Source organism: Hippocampus bargibanti, linkage group LG08, assembly GCF_051943395.1.
Source record: "Hippocampus bargibanti isolate YZ-2025 linkage group LG08, ASM5194339v1, whole genome shotgun sequence".
Lineage (NCBI taxonomy): Eukaryota > Metazoa > Chordata > Actinopteri > Syngnathiformes > Syngnathidae > Hippocampus > Hippocampus bargibanti.
The window spans coordinates 14,044,898-14,062,783 of NC_142741.1; the positions used below are offsets into that span (position 1 = coordinate 14,044,898).

Sequence of the window (17,886 nt, forward strand, 5' to 3'; positions counted from 1 at the left end):
CCATTATTAGGGTGCTTAAACCCTACCATTTCTCACCTTTTTCGGAGCACCTGCTGCGGGAAAGGGCCAATGATGGAGCCTGCTCATATTTGAGGATGGTTGCAAAGCTATCTAAATAGAAAAAAAGTCTACTGCTTATTCCCACTGGTTTTGACGTGCAGTAGGCCACAGCTCAGCAATATGTCTAGGTCACAATTTCAATGGAAAGCCTTGGCTTTGCTTTTAGACGGAAGAAGGAAAGCCAGTTAGGGTTTATGTGGGTTCATCCCACAGGGATCTGGGGATATTTAGGATAGTCTGTATGCTCCACCTCCAGGGCATTGTGAAATAGCCTTTACGTATTGTAACCATTTTTGTTTAAAGATCACAGTTTAAAAACTTGGTCGTTGGGGGGAACTAAGGGGTAAGAAAAATACTATTGATTTTTTTTTAAATTGTCGAAAGGGAATACAAAATACAAATCAAACAGATTCACTTAGTTTTCCTTTCCATATGGTGTTGTCGGAGGTTGAATTAGAATTTTTTTCACCTGGTCGGAGGCTGAGTGAGATGCTCTGAGGTCGAATCTGAACCACATCTTGCTGGGTCATGCCGGACCCCTTGGAGCTGAGAGGCATGTTTTGCTGCACCATGATGCTGCTAGTTGGATATTCGACAAACCGGCTCTGGCAGCCCCTCTTGTGCAGGTTTTGAACAAAGTCGCAGCGTGACGTCAGGGTACGTCCCTTCCCAAAATCCTGTGTTACATATGCCAAAAACAATACAGTAAGATGTTGCGTCATTGATGCAAATATGATTCCTAAAAATAATATTGACAAATTATACAGTACCTCTTGGGCGCACCAGGCGCAACTGGGGTGAATCAGGAGGCATTCTTCACATGAAGCTGCGCTGCCACTCATACACACATTAAGACCTAATGGAGAAATAGCGTGGACTGTAGAGTCATAAACAACTCATGGTGTTGTAATTGAATTTGAGTGCAGTGATACTGCTCTATAACTCCATCAGAAGCCGAAAACCATTTTCCAACACAATACATCCATTGTGTGTGACTGTGTGTGGCAGGTATTGATGATGTTCTAGAAGAGTGCCCAGTAATTCTTAGGCTGATGACCTCAGTTATTAGTGGCAGTGTACTGGGCTAACTCTCATGGAGAAAGGTCAATCCGTGTGAATGCATGGCTGCTATGAGGCATGATGTGTGACACAAAGTCAGCATTTAAAACATATTATTTGACGATCTGGTGCGATGTTTGATCTTGTAAATACAGGTAACATCCGAGTTACGACGATGCTCCGTTCCGACAAAACGGTCGGAAGTCAAACCGTCGTAAATCGAAAAACATTCAAAATGGCCGATGCGAGGTTTATACGACAGAATAGTATATGATGTCAATCTGTTGTTTTTTAAAGAAAGTTTTCTATTGAATACTGTGATATACCAAACTGCTTACAGTTCAATTATAAATCTTGTAACTTTTAGTGTCATTTTTATCATTTTATATTTCGTATTATCGATTTTTATTACTGTGTCGTTCTGCTGACCCAAATACGCACGGCTTCCCACGCATATGCGCTGTTGAAAAATCACTCTCTGTGCTAACGGAGAAGCCAGAAGAGGTCGCCCAACACACACGACTTCGGCGGACACCGAAGGAAAAAAGTCTCAAAGAGGTGGTGGTGGCGTGGGCCGACACGCCATTCTCGTCGCGCCAGCCCCGCACGCCACAGCGCCGACGGCCGACCCGCTTCGGCTTTTCGCCCTGGCTGACGTCGGGGGAACGCTCGACCCGAGCGCCGATGCCCACCCGCCAAAGCGTCGTGAACACTCCCTACCGCCGATGCCACTGTGACAGATAGCGCAACACCACCAGGCGCTGGCTGGCCAAAATTGTCATACGTGTTTGTGAAGAAACAGTTATTTTGTATCCTCATTTTGTGAAATGCTGTAATATTCTCAGTTAAAATAAATGAGGAATGCTTAATGATGAGCGGATCTGGCAACACAGCCACAATGCAACATATGGTCCTTTGACAATGATAAAAAAATAGTTATTATACAATGCTGAGAGAAGCGGTTGCTATCTGTGCTCCGGCAAATAAACATCCTACTTGTTCAATCTAAACAAGAAGGGCCATCTCTCGTCTTTATTCTACCAAATGCATCGCAAACACGCTGCAGAACTCAACAGCGTTGCTGGGCTGCAACCGTAGCGGTCCCAACTGTAGAATAAAAAAGGGTCTGGCGGTCGTGAGTACGGGTGGTCGTAACTCGCACCGGTCATAAATCGGATGTTACCTGAATTGAGTTTATGCAAGGCATTTTCTCACGGACATGTAAACTATTTTTGAGTAGTTGAATACATCAAGGTTTTGGGGTAATTTGCCTCTCAGGGAGACCATTTTTTGTTATCAATGTTAGTGTAGTTAAGACAGGGGGAGAGAGGGAGAGAGCAAGAAAGAGAAAGAAAGAGAGAGAGAGAGAGAGAGAGAGAGAGAGAGAGAGAGAGAGAGAGAGAGAGAGAGAGAGAGAGAGAGAGAGAGAGAGAGAGAGAGAGAGAGAGAGAGAGAGAGAGAGAGAGAGAGAGAGAGAGAGAGAGAGAGAGAGAGAGAGAGAGAGAGAGAGAGAAAGAGAGAGATAGTTAGATAGTTAGATCGATATAAACAAACAAATCTCCCTGGGACGCAAATTACCCCAAAACCTTCATTTACAGTTTACTCAATGGCTCGGTCTTTGCAAAATGACGAAATTACTGACAACGATTGTACCTTTGCGACCCGGAAATAATGTAGGCTGTTTAAAGGCTTTACTGTGTGGTGGAGCAGATATTCTGACACTGATATCGCGAAATAAGGTCACCGGATAATTCGGTTGATCTTGAGTGAAACGTCAGTGTCAAATCTAAAGTGGGCATATTTCCAAAGTATTTTATTTTGCAGTGGTTCGGATTACACCGAATTTTCGATCGCTACCTTAACACAATCGTTTACCAATCTTACAAAAGAAAAAAATATGGCACGTTTTTTTACATGAAACAGTCATGTGATCTCTTACCTGTTGATGTGTGCAGGAATGTGTGCAGCAGAAAGCAGCACACGGTGATTCTCCACACGCGAGTCGCCGGGCGCCACATGGCGTCACTAGGCATGTTTACGGTGCAATCACACCCTCCCACACACCACCGCAAAATCGTAGCTCGCAGCAGCCCTCTCGCCCGAACGTCAGAACCTCTCAGGGCTGCTTCCGGTCCAGTTAGTCGACTGTTTACACTTCATGGCGACGAGTCGTGCGCGTCAACGACAGGTTGCCATTGTTGATCCGCTCCTCGATTCACTTGTGACGCCTCTGGGAGGTCGTTTCCACGTCCCCGTTTACTTTCAGCCGTGCAGGCGGCTATCGAATCGCTGCGTGGATTCCATGTCGGTGTCACGCAAACAGTTTTTTTTTTAAGTAAAACTGGGAGCAGATGCTACAAAGCGTCAGATGTTAATATGAGCTGCACATCTCCAAACTTGAGGGTTCAGATTTGATCTCACTCCCTTGGTCGGCGTCCCAGCTGAGACTCCACCTCTTAACGCCCTCCCACTTCGAGTGGATTTGTGAACCGTAAACTCGACAAGATAACAATCACTGTGCTGACACCTGTTGGTGGGTTCGAGAGAGCGCGTCTCTTCGAGCATTCGATGAAAGGTTACAAATGGAATTAGACCAGGGGTGTCAAACTCAAATTCACAGAGGGCCAAAATAAAAAAAGGACATTGTCGAGGGCCAGACCAATGTTTTTATTAATTTGTTACTGTTTTTATTATCTTTAAGAACCAGCAGACTACTGTATTAACCAACCTCGTATATTACAATAGAATTTTTGCTTAATACCGAAACCAGAGCATGTTTAAGAAAATAATAAATAATAAAGATCAGGCTTCTATATCTTTAACTTACATTTTAATTAACATTCATTTTAATTAACCTTTAAAACAATCTAACAAATATGTTTCAAGAGTAGTAAGGTGAGTATAGTTTTGCTTTTTTTGAATGTTGCTATGCTGATGACCTTTTGTGTTTGGGAGTCTCCATAAAATATAATGTTCAACTAAATATGCCTTAAAACTGCAAACAATATACCTTATTATATGTAATGCTATTGTATTATAATGAAAGAAATACACTGCACTGTATAATAAAGTCACTTTATTTACATTTGTGATGGTAGTTGAGCTCACACTTTTTCAACATACGAGCTACTTACAAAAACTACCAAGTCAAAATGATCTACCCACGACAAAAATGCAAAACATAATTATTTTCAAATGTTTTAAGGATTCTTTGTATGTACAATGTATGTTGATGTACCTTGCATAACTGAATAAGCCACTATTGCACAACACACATAATAACTACATATGTACATAACATAATAAACAACTATTAACATTTTTTTGTAATTACCTGAGTTTACTTTGATGACTTGCACTGAATTGAATCAGCTAGGGATGCATAGTCCGGACAGTAGCTGCTGACAGCCAGCCTCAAGCACATTTCCAAATGTTCATCATTCATGGTGGAACGGTATTTGGACTTAATGATCTTCATGTAGGAAAAGGCTGACTCACATAAATAAGTGGAGCCGAATAATGCAGTCAAGGAGGTAGCACATTTCCTCAAGTTGGGGCACTTTTCCTGTGTGAGTAAGTTACAGAACTGTCCAAGTCTCTGAACAAGGAGTCAGCTGCTTCAACGAATGCTTCTTTTACCATCTCTCCGTCTTGGAAGGACTTATTGTTTTTAACGATGGCGTGACTCACCCGGAAAGATGCTTCGGTGGCGACTTTCGCTTTTGAAGTATGTTGAGTGAAAAATGACTGCTGTCTGGACAACTGGGATTTTAGTTCGTCCACCGTTCTCTTTCTCAGCTGGCTTTTCGGCGTGAAGTCAATGTCGTATTTTCCATGAACAGTCCGAAAATGGCGCTCCACATTTTCCCATTCCGTATGAAAGTAATATGTTTTGCCCCCTCATTTGCTCCCGCTTTCTCACTCATTTTGATCACCATATGTTTTAGCAAGGGCTTAAAATCTGAGGTAATTCGCTGACTAGCTTGTAAATTTTGCTGTGTTTAGCGCTGTTGTTTACGCATGCACGGCGACCTAAAGGTAAAAATTCAGTTGTCATCTGAATGGTTGCCCTGTATGTCAATCAAGTGACGGGATATTTAATAGGCTGCGATCGACCAGTACTCCCTCCGCGATCGACCAGTAGATCGCGATCGACGTAATGAGCACCCCTGGCCTTAATGGTCTGTGATGAAAAAAATTAGGTTACTTAAAGGTTAATTCTTCTTCTTTCCTTTCCTTCTTTCCCCTTCAAGGCGTCGCCACAGCGAATTAGTGTCCTCCATCTTCAGAGTTTTGATTCGCATGTTTGTTTTGGCCAAGCTTTTACGTCGGATGCCCTTCCTGACACAACCCTAGAGACCGTGGAGCTCAAATTGAATGTATAACTTGAATTTAACCAGCAGAGGAGGCCCTCTTCAAGCAATTTGCTTGAAATGAAAGCCCAACATTAGCCGTTGATGGAAATTGGGCTAGTTCCACTAACCTCCTCTACAATAACTTGATTGTTATTTTTTTTATTACACAATGATTGGGGTTTGATATCGATCAGTGAGTTTGAAAAAGGTATACATATACAAACAAAATCATCAGAACATGGATATCTACATTCGACCAGTGTCATGCGATTGATTAGCTGGCAACCGGTTCAGGGTGTCTCCGACTACTACCCGAAGACAGCTGGGATAAGATCCAGCATCGTCCGCAACCCTAGTGAGGATAAAGCGGTTCAGAAAACGAATGAATTAATATTATCAGTTACCCTGTTAACGACTTCAAAACTACATTTTCCCCCCAAACACAAGAAAAGCTGTCTCACCACAGCACGAAAAAAACATTGCAAAGTAACCATCACCAAAAGACTATCACTTCAAATATTTGAAAATGAGCACACCCTTTTATTATGAGACTAAAATGGACTGTATGGCTCGATATATTACAATAACCATGTGTTTGTATTGTGCCTGTGCCTGCGTGGATTTTCTCCGGGTACTCCAGTCTCCGTCCCCTGGCCCCCACACATGTTCCAAAATCAAACACTCTAAATACATGTAGTTCCTAGCTGCGATTGTGAGGGCAAATGGTTGTCTGCCTCTATGTGCCTTGCAATTGGCTGTCAACCAGTTCAGGAAGGAACCTGCCTACTGCTCAAAGACAGCTGGTTTAGGCTAGAATACGCGTGTGACCCTTGTGAGGATAAATGGATTATAAAATGGATGGATGGATGGATGTTTACATATTTACATCTTTCTGATATTAATTGGCAAAAATATATGTACTGTATATAGTTATTCAGGTGGGTGGGCATGTTTCTAAATCTGTTGCTATCTTGTTTCAACAACTGTAAAAAAGTCCATTTACATACAGTACTTTTAGGAATCACAGCAATAGAACTATAAAATGAGGTGTTTAGTTTAAAGTACCTGCTGAATTATTGTATTTGTTTGTAGTGTATCAAAAATAATGCTCGCTTGGTAAATGTTACGTTGATATTATACACTGATATTTTAGTATGGAAAGGTATTAAAAACCAGTTAAATCAGTCCTTCGAAAAGGTATTAGTAAAGTTAGTACAGTAACCAGTAGTTTGTACAATTCAATAACATAGAAGTTCAAATGATTTCACCCCTCAAAATATCTGATTACCCCCCCCCCCGCCTTAAACTATGGTTTTTTTCATTCGGAATATCCATCCATCCATCTTCTGCCGCTTATCCGGGGTCGGGTCGCGGGGGAAGCAGATTCAGTAGGGAAGCCCAGACCTCCCTCTCCCCAGCCACTTCTTCTAGCTCGTCCTGGCGGAATCCGAGGTGTTCCCAGGCCAGCTGGGAGACATAGTCTCTCCAGCGTGTTCTGGGTCGTCCCCGGGGTCTCCTGCCAGTGGGGCATGCTCGGAACACCTCACCAGGGAGGAGTCCTGGGTGCATCCTAATCAGATGCCCGAGCCACCTCATCTGGCTCCTCTCTATGTGGAGGAGAAGCGGCTCGACTTTGAGCTCCTCCCGGATGAGTTTCTCACCTTATCTCTAAGGGAGAGCCTACAGAGGAAGCTCATTTCGGCCGCTTGCACCCGTGATCTCGTTCTTTCCGGCACAACCCATAGCTCGTGACCATAGATGAGGGTTGGGATGTATATCGACCGGTAGATTGAAAGCTTTGCTTTTTGGCTCAGGTCCTTCTTCACCACGACAGATCGGTACAAAGTCCGCATCACAGCAGACGCCGCACCAATCCGCCTGTCGACCTCTTGCTCCCTCACACTCTCATTCGTGAACAAGACTCCCCGATACTTAAACTCCTCCACTTCAGGCAAAATCTCCTCCCCGACCCGGAGAGGCCACTCCACCCTTTTCTGACTGAGAACCATTGTCTCACATTTGGAGGTGCTGATTCTCATCCCAGCCGCTTCACATTCTGCTGTGAAACGCTCAAGAGTGAGTTGGAGAGATCCACGTGAAGGCCCCAACAGTACCACATAATCTGCAAAAAGCAGAGATGCTATTCTGAGGCCAGCAAAACGGAAAACATCAACGCTTCGGCTGCGCCTAGAAATCGGTGACAAAGGGCAGCCTTGGCAGAGCCCAACCCTCACTGGAAACGATTCCAACTTATTGCCGGTAATGCGAACCAGACTCTGACATCGGTCGTATAGGGACCGAACGGCCCGTGTCAGGCGCTCCTGTACCCCATACTCCCGAAGCACCCTCGACAGAACTCCACAGGGGACACGGTCAAACGCTTTCTCCAAGTCCACAAAGCACATGTAGACTGTTTGGGCGAATTCCCATGCACCCTTGAGGACCCTGCTCAGGGTGTAGAGGTTGTCCACTGTTCCGCGGCCGGGATGAAAACCACACTGTTCCTCCTCAATCTGAGCCTCGACTTTCCGATTGACCCGCCCCTCTAGAACCCCTGAATAGACCTTTCCAGGGAGGCTGAGGAGTGTGATCCCTTTGTAGTTGGAACACACCCTCCAGTCCCCATTTTTAAAAAGGGGGACCACCACCCCGGTGTGCCAATCCAGAGGCACTCTCCCCGATGACCACGCAATGTTGCAGAGGCGTGTCAGCCAAGACAGCCCCACAACATCCAGAGCCTTTAGGAACTCCAGTCGGATACCATCCACCCCCGGAGCCTTGCCACCGAGGAGCTTTTTAACCACCTCAGTGACTTCAGCTACAGAGATCAGAGAGCCCACCACGTCTCCAGACACTGCTTCCTCCAACGAAGGCGTGTTGGTCGAGTTGAGGAGGTCTTCGAAGTACTCTGCCCACCGGTTCACGACGTCTCGAGTCGAGGTCAGCAGTGCCCCATCCTCACTGTACACAGTGTTAGTGGTGCACTGCTTTCCCCTACTGAGACGCCGGATGGTGGACCAGAATTTCCTCGAAGCGGTCCCTCCATTCCGCTTGGCTAATCGATACCTGTCAGCTGTCTCAGGGGTCCCACAGGCCATATAGGCCCGAAAGGACTCCTTCAGCTTTATGGAATCCATTACTACAGGTGTCCACCAGCGAGTATGGGGGTTGCTGCCACAGGCACCAACCACCTTACGGCCACAACTCCGATTTGCCGCCTCAGCAAGGGAAGTATGGAACATGGTTCATTCTGACTAAATGTCCCCCACCTCCCCCGGGACATGTGTAAAGTTCTGCCGGAGGTGGGAGTTGAAACTCCTTCTGACAGGGGATTCCGCCAGACATTCCCAACCAACCCTCACAACACGTTTGGGTCTGCCAGGTCGGACTGGCATCTTACCCCACCAACGTGAGAACACCACCAGGTGGTGATGAGTTGACAGCTCCGCCCCACTCTTCACATTAATGTCCAAAACATGAGGCCGCAAAACTGATGATACAACTATAAAGTCAATCATCGAACTGCGACCAAGGATGTCCTGGTGCCACATGGATACCCTTATGTTTGAATAAAGTGTTGAGCACAGAAGTCCAATGACAAAACACCACTCCTGTTCTGATCGGAGGGGGGGGGGGCGTTTCTCCCAATCACACCCCTCCAGGTCTCACTATCATTGCCCACATGAGCATTGAAATCGCCCAGCAGAACAAGGGAATCCCCAGGTGGAGTGCCTCCAGCACACTCCCTAAGGTCTCCAAACAGGATGGGTACACTGAACTGCTGTTTGGTGCGTATGCAGAGAAAACAGTCAGAACCCGTCCCCTCACCCGAAGGCGGAGGGAAGCAACCCTTTCGTCTACCATGGTGAATCCCAACGTGCAGACGGCGAGCCGGGGGGCATAAGTATGCCGACACCTGCTCTACACCTCTCACCGTGGGCAACTCCAGAGTGGAAGAGAGTCCAACCCCTCTCGAGAGGGCTGGTACCGGAACCCAGGCTGTGTGAAGAGGCAAGCCCAACTATGTCTAGTCGAAACTTTTCATCCTCATGCACCAGCTCGGGCTCCTTCCATGTAAGAGAGGTGATGTTTGTTGGGGTAATTCGCCATACAAACATCTCTAAACATCGCTCCGTAATCTTTGTTTACATTTTGAACTTCCTCGTGCGTCATATCCTGCCTTCCTTTACATTGTGTCACATTTTCATTACGTCACATCCTGTTACGTCATATACTATGCGCCGTATAAATACTCCTGCAGCCCGTTCGTCTCTCTCTCTCTCTCCATGCTCCCTCCACGGCCGACACCGCGATGTCTCCGCTCTCCCAAATTAAATCAACTTTCTGTTCAAGACCTGGCTCCCTGATGATTTAACCATCGATCTCCATCAACACCCGTCAAAGCAATGAACCAAGGGCGAACAATAAAAATAATCCAACATTTTGGCGCCGTAATGCCCGGGTCCTAGGTGATGGCTTCTGGAGGGGAGGGGGTGTGGGCCCTGTGTATCTCTTTTTCCTTCGAGAGTGTTCGAGTGGGCAGCCTCTCCCTTCTGGTGTGCGTCTCTCAGGAATGAGTCACGGGTGAGTGCCGCTAGCATGCTGCTATGTTGGGTGAATGAATGTGGAATCCTTTGTGGCCAGAAGGATTTCTATGCGCGTAATCCACGTATCGAGGGCTAGTAACGCGACTTTATTGGAAGTTATCATCTGATTATAGCCCGTTTCAAATTATGGGTTCTATTTCTGATGATCGGGCCAAGGCGGGTCCCCATTAAGTCGGGCCTAAGCGTATGACGTACTATACGCGCAACATAATCGGTGCCGCCACGGACCGAGACATGTCTGGTTTACCGCGCCCTGGCTGACGTACTGTAAAACCAGAATAATTCTAATTATAATATTCACAAGGGGTGGATTTTTGGGATTCACTGTGCGCGAGGGCCGGAAGTGAAATTGGGAAATTGAGAGATTTTTTAATTTCACTCCGGAGGTTTTTTGTTTTAAATAGCTGCAGCTAGAATGGTTGTCGACAAGAGACAAAAGCTCCTAGCGTTTGGTGGCTTCTGCTTGTACCCACAAGAGACCGAGGGTCGTTCCCTCAGCGAGGCCTGCTTGTTGACTGGGGATATTGTGGATTACCGTAATTTCAATTCATTCACCAACACTAGCACGTGGTCAACAATGCTAGCCATTGCTACGGGGTTTCCCAGGGAGTTTCATTGTCCAGGGGGCAGAGGGTGGTCGGCTGGAGGCGGGGGGCGTTTGGGGGAACAGTCTTTGTGTGTGTTTTTGTCTTCCCTTTTCGTGTTTTGTCTTTCGTCTTTTTGTGCATGCATTGTGTGTTTTTATGTATTGTTGTGTATGTACTGCGCGTTGTGTAAACTTCGCTGAGAAAAAAAAAAAAGAGTGGGGTATAAAACCCCTGACAACCTAGCTCCTAGGATAAGAGAATTTCCGCTTCCGGGTCGAGCGTACGCTGGCGCGCTTTGGCTGCCGCTGCTTGTCCGTGAAATGTTTTTAGCTTCTTTTAGCCTCTTTTTAACCTCTTTTTAGCTTTTTATGGTTCCCGAACCTCTGGAAATACCAGACAGTCACCAGACGAATGTTGGCTATCGATTCATCTCATGATTCCGGTCGCTTATCCGGATTACAGACGAAGCTGCGTTATCATCTACACCCACCTGTTCTCGCTGTTGAGGGCTAACCTGGCCGCTACCTCTCTCTGGGTATTGTTCGTGGATATCATGTCGCTTCTCCGTCGACCTGTTTGACGGCTGCAGTACTTGGCGGCGGAGCTGCTGAAGTTCTGCTCCCAATGGACAAGTTGTGTCCATAATTTGTCAAATCGCTTCAAATGACTTGTATTGAGTGTATTTTCCAAAGATTCCACCGCATATAGCTATATTTTACGTTTTAAGACTAGCGCTGAATATTCCGGAAGACTTGTTTTTGAGTTGGTGACGAGTCCTCACGTCACGTCACTGAAGGAACGCCCCTGACCAAGAAAGGACACACTGTAGCAGTCCTTTGATCACGCAATGTATTTTGCGGTACTTAATTTGGTCTGAAAACTTCGTGTTGATCCGTGTTGATGGCGAAATTAGAAGGAAAACACATAAATAACGCGATGGTGAATCCTTGTGTGTTGTTACAAAAATGTTGACAAAAATGTCCACACGGAAGATTGTCGCCATCTTCTGCCTTTTTTGGGTGTGACATTCCCCCCCGTACCCCTGATGCCTCAAAATGACACGGAATAAATTCTTTAATCGATTGCAAACATGTATGCATTTCTCTTCAGAACTATTTCAATCATATTCATAACTGGATGAGTAACAAGAAACCATCTTGTCTGAATCTGAAGCCATTATTTTGATTCTCGAGCAAGGCAAGACGTCTTGGCATGACACCACGAACAAGGGGGCGGGACCTTCTGAAACTGGCCACTTCCGGTTTAGATTTTTTTAAAGTCATTTTTATTGGTGTTTTTCATTTGACTAAAAATATCATACTGCATGTTTTGGGTATTTCAGATGCTATAAAACATTTTTCTGATGTCAGTTAGGAAACAAAAAAGTGATGTCGGTTGTCCTTTAAATCTAGTGTGTGCAAACATAGCACAGTAAGAACACTACAACCCAATTTGGATTGGATTTGCCTTTATTAGTCTCGCAGTGGAGAAATTTACATTTAACATCAGCAAATGGATGAAAGGGATGTTTTTGATTGATTTATTAACAGTCTTTCAAATGTGAAAAAAGCCCTTATCAGTTCATAAATTTGTCTCAAGGAATATGCAAGATATGGCATTTACATACTACGTATTTTGCAGATACTGGGAGGAGGAAATGTAAATAGATTAAAATAATATACGCACTGTGATTTATCAAGAGAGAAAGAAATCAACATTTATTGAAAAAAGGAATCACATTCAACATTCAATACATATTGTTACACAATACTACTCAAAATACTCAAGCTCAATAATATCCACTTGTGTTAAACTCTGCAAAATCATGGATGGATTGTCCTGACCGCGCACTCGACAAACTCGCCACGGATGCCCTCGCTCGCCTTCATGCGCAAACAGTACACGTGTATCGCTGCCAAGCACATAAACATAGTCTACCTACAGTTGAAATTTGCATACTCGGCACAGCAGCCAATCAGAAGCTTCCTGCTTCGGACTTTCCCAAGAACGCTTGGGAAAGTCCGAAGCAAAGTCGTCCGTTTGCATATCATTTTCCAAAGTAGATCCACAGAACCTTACCCCCAGAAGAAAGATTCAAAAGAAGCTAACAAAATTTGTGTCGCTATAAAATAGGGGTGTCAAACTCCGGTCCTCGAGGGCCATAATCCTACATGTTTTCCAAGTCTCCCTGTTGCAACACACCTGTTGCAACACAGCCTCGGGTGCGTTGGAAAACTTGTAGGACTTCAGCCCTCGAGGACCGGAGTTTGACACGCCTGCTATAAAAAGTAAATTTACATAAAACCGTGACTGTAAAATGTACTTGAGAGTTATGAAAGGCGCTCAGTGGCCCATAGGAGACAATGCAACGCATTGTGCACAAAGACTGCAAAAGACAACTGCAATAAAACCTTCGGCCACGGATATTTTCTGTAAATTAAGCAACTTAGCGTTTGTGGTAGGTACAGCCTTAATTTAAGAAAAAAACCTATATACTTTGCAACAATATTTTTTTTGCGATTTCTCATCTTTCTTTATGGCCGGGCAGGCAACTTTTCAGAGTTGTCTGACTTGTCTGCTAACATTTTCAGACTATCAGACACTGTTTTTACTATAATATGGACAAGTTCGGCGGGCCGGATTAAAAAGCCGAATGTGGCCCGCGGGCCGTAGTTTGCCCATGCTACTCTAAATTGTCCCTTGGTGTGGGTGTGAGCATGGATGATTCTTCGTCTCTGTGTGCCCTGCGATTGGTTGGCAACCGGTTCAGGGTGTCCACCGCCTATTGCCCTAGGAGAGCTGGGATATGCTCCAGCAGCCCTTGTGACCCTTATAAGGATAAAGAGGATCGTAAAATGAATGAATGAATGAATGAATGAATGTTCACAGTTACCCTGTCAACGATTTTGAAACTGTAATATATTTTTGTAGTCCAAACACACAAAAAAGCTGTGGCACAACAACACCAAAAACATAGTAAAAAATGAGAGTGTTATGTAACAATCACCATCTCTTCAAATCTTTGGATATGAGCACACGATTTTATGAGACTAAAATGGACTACAGTGAGACCTCAACTTACAAACACCTCAATTTACAAACTTTTTGTTTTACAAATGTCAAATTTCTGAAAATTAAACCTTATAATAAGCACTATTTTCATAATACACACCCACCACGGCTGGCGGAGTGATCTTCGGCGGAAGCACACGACCGAACAGCACCAGAGGTTAAATTACCAACAGCCCTTATGGAAGGTGACTCTCCTTCCATAAGCCATCAACGACCATCAAAAAGGTAAATAAAACTTTATTTTACAGCACAGTAAACGGATTATTCCCATTTTAATGGTTTCCTATGGGAATTTTTTTTTTGAGATACACACTTTTCACCTTACACACTCGGTCTGGGAACCAATTAAATTCGTAAGTTGAGGTCTCACTGTATATGGCTTGATGCATTAAAATAACTGTGTGCTTGTATTCCTTTTTGACTGTCTGCTTTTAATGACTGTGGTATGAAAGCTCCACCAGTGGGCGATGGTGGCCTTTGAAAACTAAATATGAAAACAAGTCAGTGGGTGGCACTGTATATATTTGTGACATGCCAGTTATGTCACGATTTGAAACTAAGGGCTGAGTGATAATGAGGGATGTGTAAATATAAAGTGTGGGACATATAATTTGAACATTGTTTTGTGCCATTTGAAGAAGCAAATCCCACATTTCCCTCTACACAGAGATCAGAAGGTGCACTACAAATGCACTCGACAGTGGGAGGTGTGTGTTTTTTGCATTGATGGAGCCAGAGCCTGAAGATTCAGAACTAATACTGCATTAACGTTGTCGTTTGTCATATGTACATCAATAATCCAAGCGGCCTGCGGTCATGTGGCATGATATATGTCCACTTATGCTCCGTGTGTCAAGTGCTCAGTAACAGCGTATATATTGATCTGGAGTCGTGTTTACAATGTGATCTTTTGATACGCTCTGAACTATTCATCATCCTCTCGATGGTATGACAGATGAACATTTGGCCAGTGGGTTCATTGTGAGGACCACAATGGCAGAAAGAGAATGTAGAAGCCACAAAAGCAAAGCAGAGCGTTTACTTTTCATCATGCTGTGATAAGGATTTTGGCCTGAATCCTGAATGCCCACACATTGCAGCCAAAATGATCAAAATTGAAGGTAAAATGCCACTAAAAAAGGCAAAAGTTGCACAACAGTGTACCCCTGCGGTATTGTAGTTCATCTTTGGTGCCCTTGACAATCGTTTATCATGTACACTTAGTATACTAACATTGGATGTAATAAATTACAGCCACAGTCTCAGATGCACTTTTCAGCCATTTATTGAAGTCCAGGGGGAAAAGTAAAATAAAGGAGCATTATGATGAGCTTCCTGTTGTTGGCCACAGCTCATGGACCTATCACAACAGACCCTTTTAAAGCCACAAGGATAAGCAGAAATGCTAAAATATGTACAAAATGTTCTCTACATTTTATGTTTGCAGTTTTTTTACGTTCACAATGGGTTTATAAAATGGGTTTGAGTATTTTTAAAAGGGTTTTCATTTTAACCAATGGTACCGCTCAACACAGCAAAATAATGGTTATTGCGTTGAACTGTCGATACATTCAAACACTAATTCCACTTTTCACTTTTTACAACTAGCTAGATTTTGGTGCATTTTTATAGACCCAATCGGAGCTCAGCGTATGACTTGGTTTGCATTGGCCACAGTTGCACTTTGGCTGTAGCAATATGTCTGTGTAAGCTCTCAGTCGTACAGGAGTGGTCCATCAAAAGGTTCCTTCAGCCGTTATCTGTACTTCTTAGTAGGTGTTAGACCTTTCGCTTCTCATTCAAGAGGCTTAGTCAGCGAACTAAAATTTTGCTGGTAGCATATATATATATATATATACACAGTAAAGTCTCGTTATATCGATATTCTTGGGAGTCCGAAAAATATCGATATAACCGGGACTATCGATATATCCGACCCTGCGCGCATGTAATTTTCTCCTTGCGGTCATAGAAATAGTATCGTAATAAGCGGTACTATCGATATAACCGATATCGATATAACGAGACTTTACTGTATATATATATATATATATATATATATATATATATATATATATATATATATATATATATATATATATATATATATATATATATATATAAAAATCCTCATCTCACCCCCCCATGGGTGGTGTCTGTCCCCCATTTTAGCTCGGGACCAGGAAGCTTGAGGGTTCTGCGCAGTATCCGTGCTGTTCCCAGCACTGCGCTTTTCTGGACCGAGATATCCGATGTTGTTCCCGGGATCTGTTGCAACCACTCGTCGAGTTTGGGGATCACTGCCCCGAGTGCTCCGACCACCACAGGCACGACTATCACCTTTACCTTCCAGGCTCTCTCCAGCTCCTCTCTGAGCCCTTGGTATTTCTCGATTTTCTCACGTTCCTTCTTTCTGACGTTTCCATCACTTGGGACTGCTACATCCACGACAACGGCTTTCCTTTCCCCTTTATCTATGACCACGATATCTGGTTGGTTGGCCATTACCATCTTGTCAGTCTGTCCCACAGGATCTTTGCTCGGTCATTCTCTACTATCTTGGGAGGTGTTTCCCATTTGACCTTGGGGTTTCCAGTCCATACTCCGCACAAATGTTTCGGCAGACTATGCCAGCCACTTGGATATGGCGCTCCATGTAGGCTTTCCCTGCCAGCATCTTACACCCTGCAGTTATGTGTTGGATTGCCTCAGGTGCCTCTTTGCACAACCTACACCTTGGGTCTCTCCTGGTGTGGTATATCCGTGCCTCTATGGCTCTGGTGTTCAGGGCCTGCTCTTGAGCAGCCAGGATGAGTGCCTCTGTGCTGTCCTTTAGGCCAGCCCTCTCTAGCCACTGATAGGACTTCTTCAGATCAGCCACTTCAGTTATGGTTCGGTGGTACATCCCATAGAGGGGCTTCTCCTCCCATGATTGTCCCTCTTCCAGCACCTCATCCTCTGCTCCCCATTGTCTGAGACATTATTTGAGTACATCATCCATTGGAGCCTTCTCTTTAATGTATTCATTGAGCTTGGATGTTTCATCAAGGACAGTGGCTCTCACACTCACTAGTCCCCGGCCTCCTTCCTTACGGCTTGTGTACAGTCTGGATTTGGGTTGGAACCCTCCATGCATGGTGAGGAGTTTTCGGGTCTTTACATCCGTGGTCTGAATCTCTTCATTTGGCCACCTTATTATTCCTGCAGGGTATCTCATCACTGGCAGGGCATAGCTGTTTATTGCCCGGGTCTTGTTCTTGCCATTGAGCTGGCTTCTTAGGACTATCGCATCTCGTTGTATCGTATCGCATGGACGAGATGCGATATATATATATATATATATATATATCCCTACTGTTCAGAGGTGGCGGTGCCAGACCTCTGCTCTGATAGGTCCCTGCTCTAAGGTTGGGGGGAGCAAGGCACTACAGTGAGACCTCAGCTTACGAACACATTACCTTACGAACTTTTCGGTTTACGAACGTCAAATTTATGAAAATTAAACCTTGGAATACGCACTACTTTTCGCGATATACACCCACCACGGCTGGCGGAGTGATCATCGTATCTGCCGGAGGGATCTTCGGATCTTTGGCGGAAGCACACGACCGAACAGCGCTCCAGCCGGCGCACCTTTCCACACCCCCTCTCTCTGAATTCACACGTCGATCGCCTCCAAGGAGCTTTTTGCAGATAATTTTACTATTATGGGACCGAAAAAAAAACACTACAGTCTCGTGTTCAGCAGAAGAAGACAGAAAACAAAATCACTGTCGAGGAGAAGAAGGAGATCATTGAGAAACACAAACGAGGTGTGCGTTTTTGGCGTCACCGCAGCTGCATGTGAATCTCAGCCTGAGGCTTCTTTCACGCTGTGTGTCACTTCCCTGAGAGTAACTTTCTACGACCATTTTACAAATAAAGAGCCCGGTACCGTCCACCATTGCTACCATCCTTTGCCTAGAAGCTTTACACAAAGGTGTTATTTAGTTGATGCTTTCACGTGACTAATGACACCGAAATTGTCACGTGCGAGTTGACAGCTGGGGCGGGGCCGCCACTCGCGACCTCCGCCAGCTAAAGAAGACACTTCAATTTCATTTCATTTCAACGAGTCACTGTCACCTCACCAGTGACATGATTATC

The 17,886-nt window shown here is 44.7% G+C and overlaps 1 protein-coding gene across 3 annotated transcripts in view; it reads right to left on the reverse strand.

The window, feature by feature from the left end:
- The window catches only part of itgb5 (integrin, beta 5), a 59,834-nt gene extending 56,283 nt beyond the window's left edge, over nucleotides 1-3,551 (reverse strand). For 2 of the 3 annotated variants that reach the window (XR_016115889.1, XM_089003470.1), the window contains exons 1-3: nucleotides 3,059-3,550; nucleotides 831-916; nucleotides 530-737 (exon numbers count right to left, since the gene is read on the reverse strand). Coding sequence is in view for 2 of the 3 variants with exons in the window: in XM_089003470.1 (XP_088859596.1) it covers nucleotides 530-737; nucleotides 831-916; nucleotides 3,059-3,152 (388 nt within the window). In the remaining variant the exon portion in view is untranslated. Of the gene's footprint in view, nucleotides 1-529; nucleotides 738-830; nucleotides 917-3,058 lie in introns of all 3 variants that reach the window. The other variant, XM_089003471.1, reaches the window with a different exon arrangement.
- Between the last annotated feature and the right edge of the window lie 14,335 nt (nucleotides 3,552-17,886).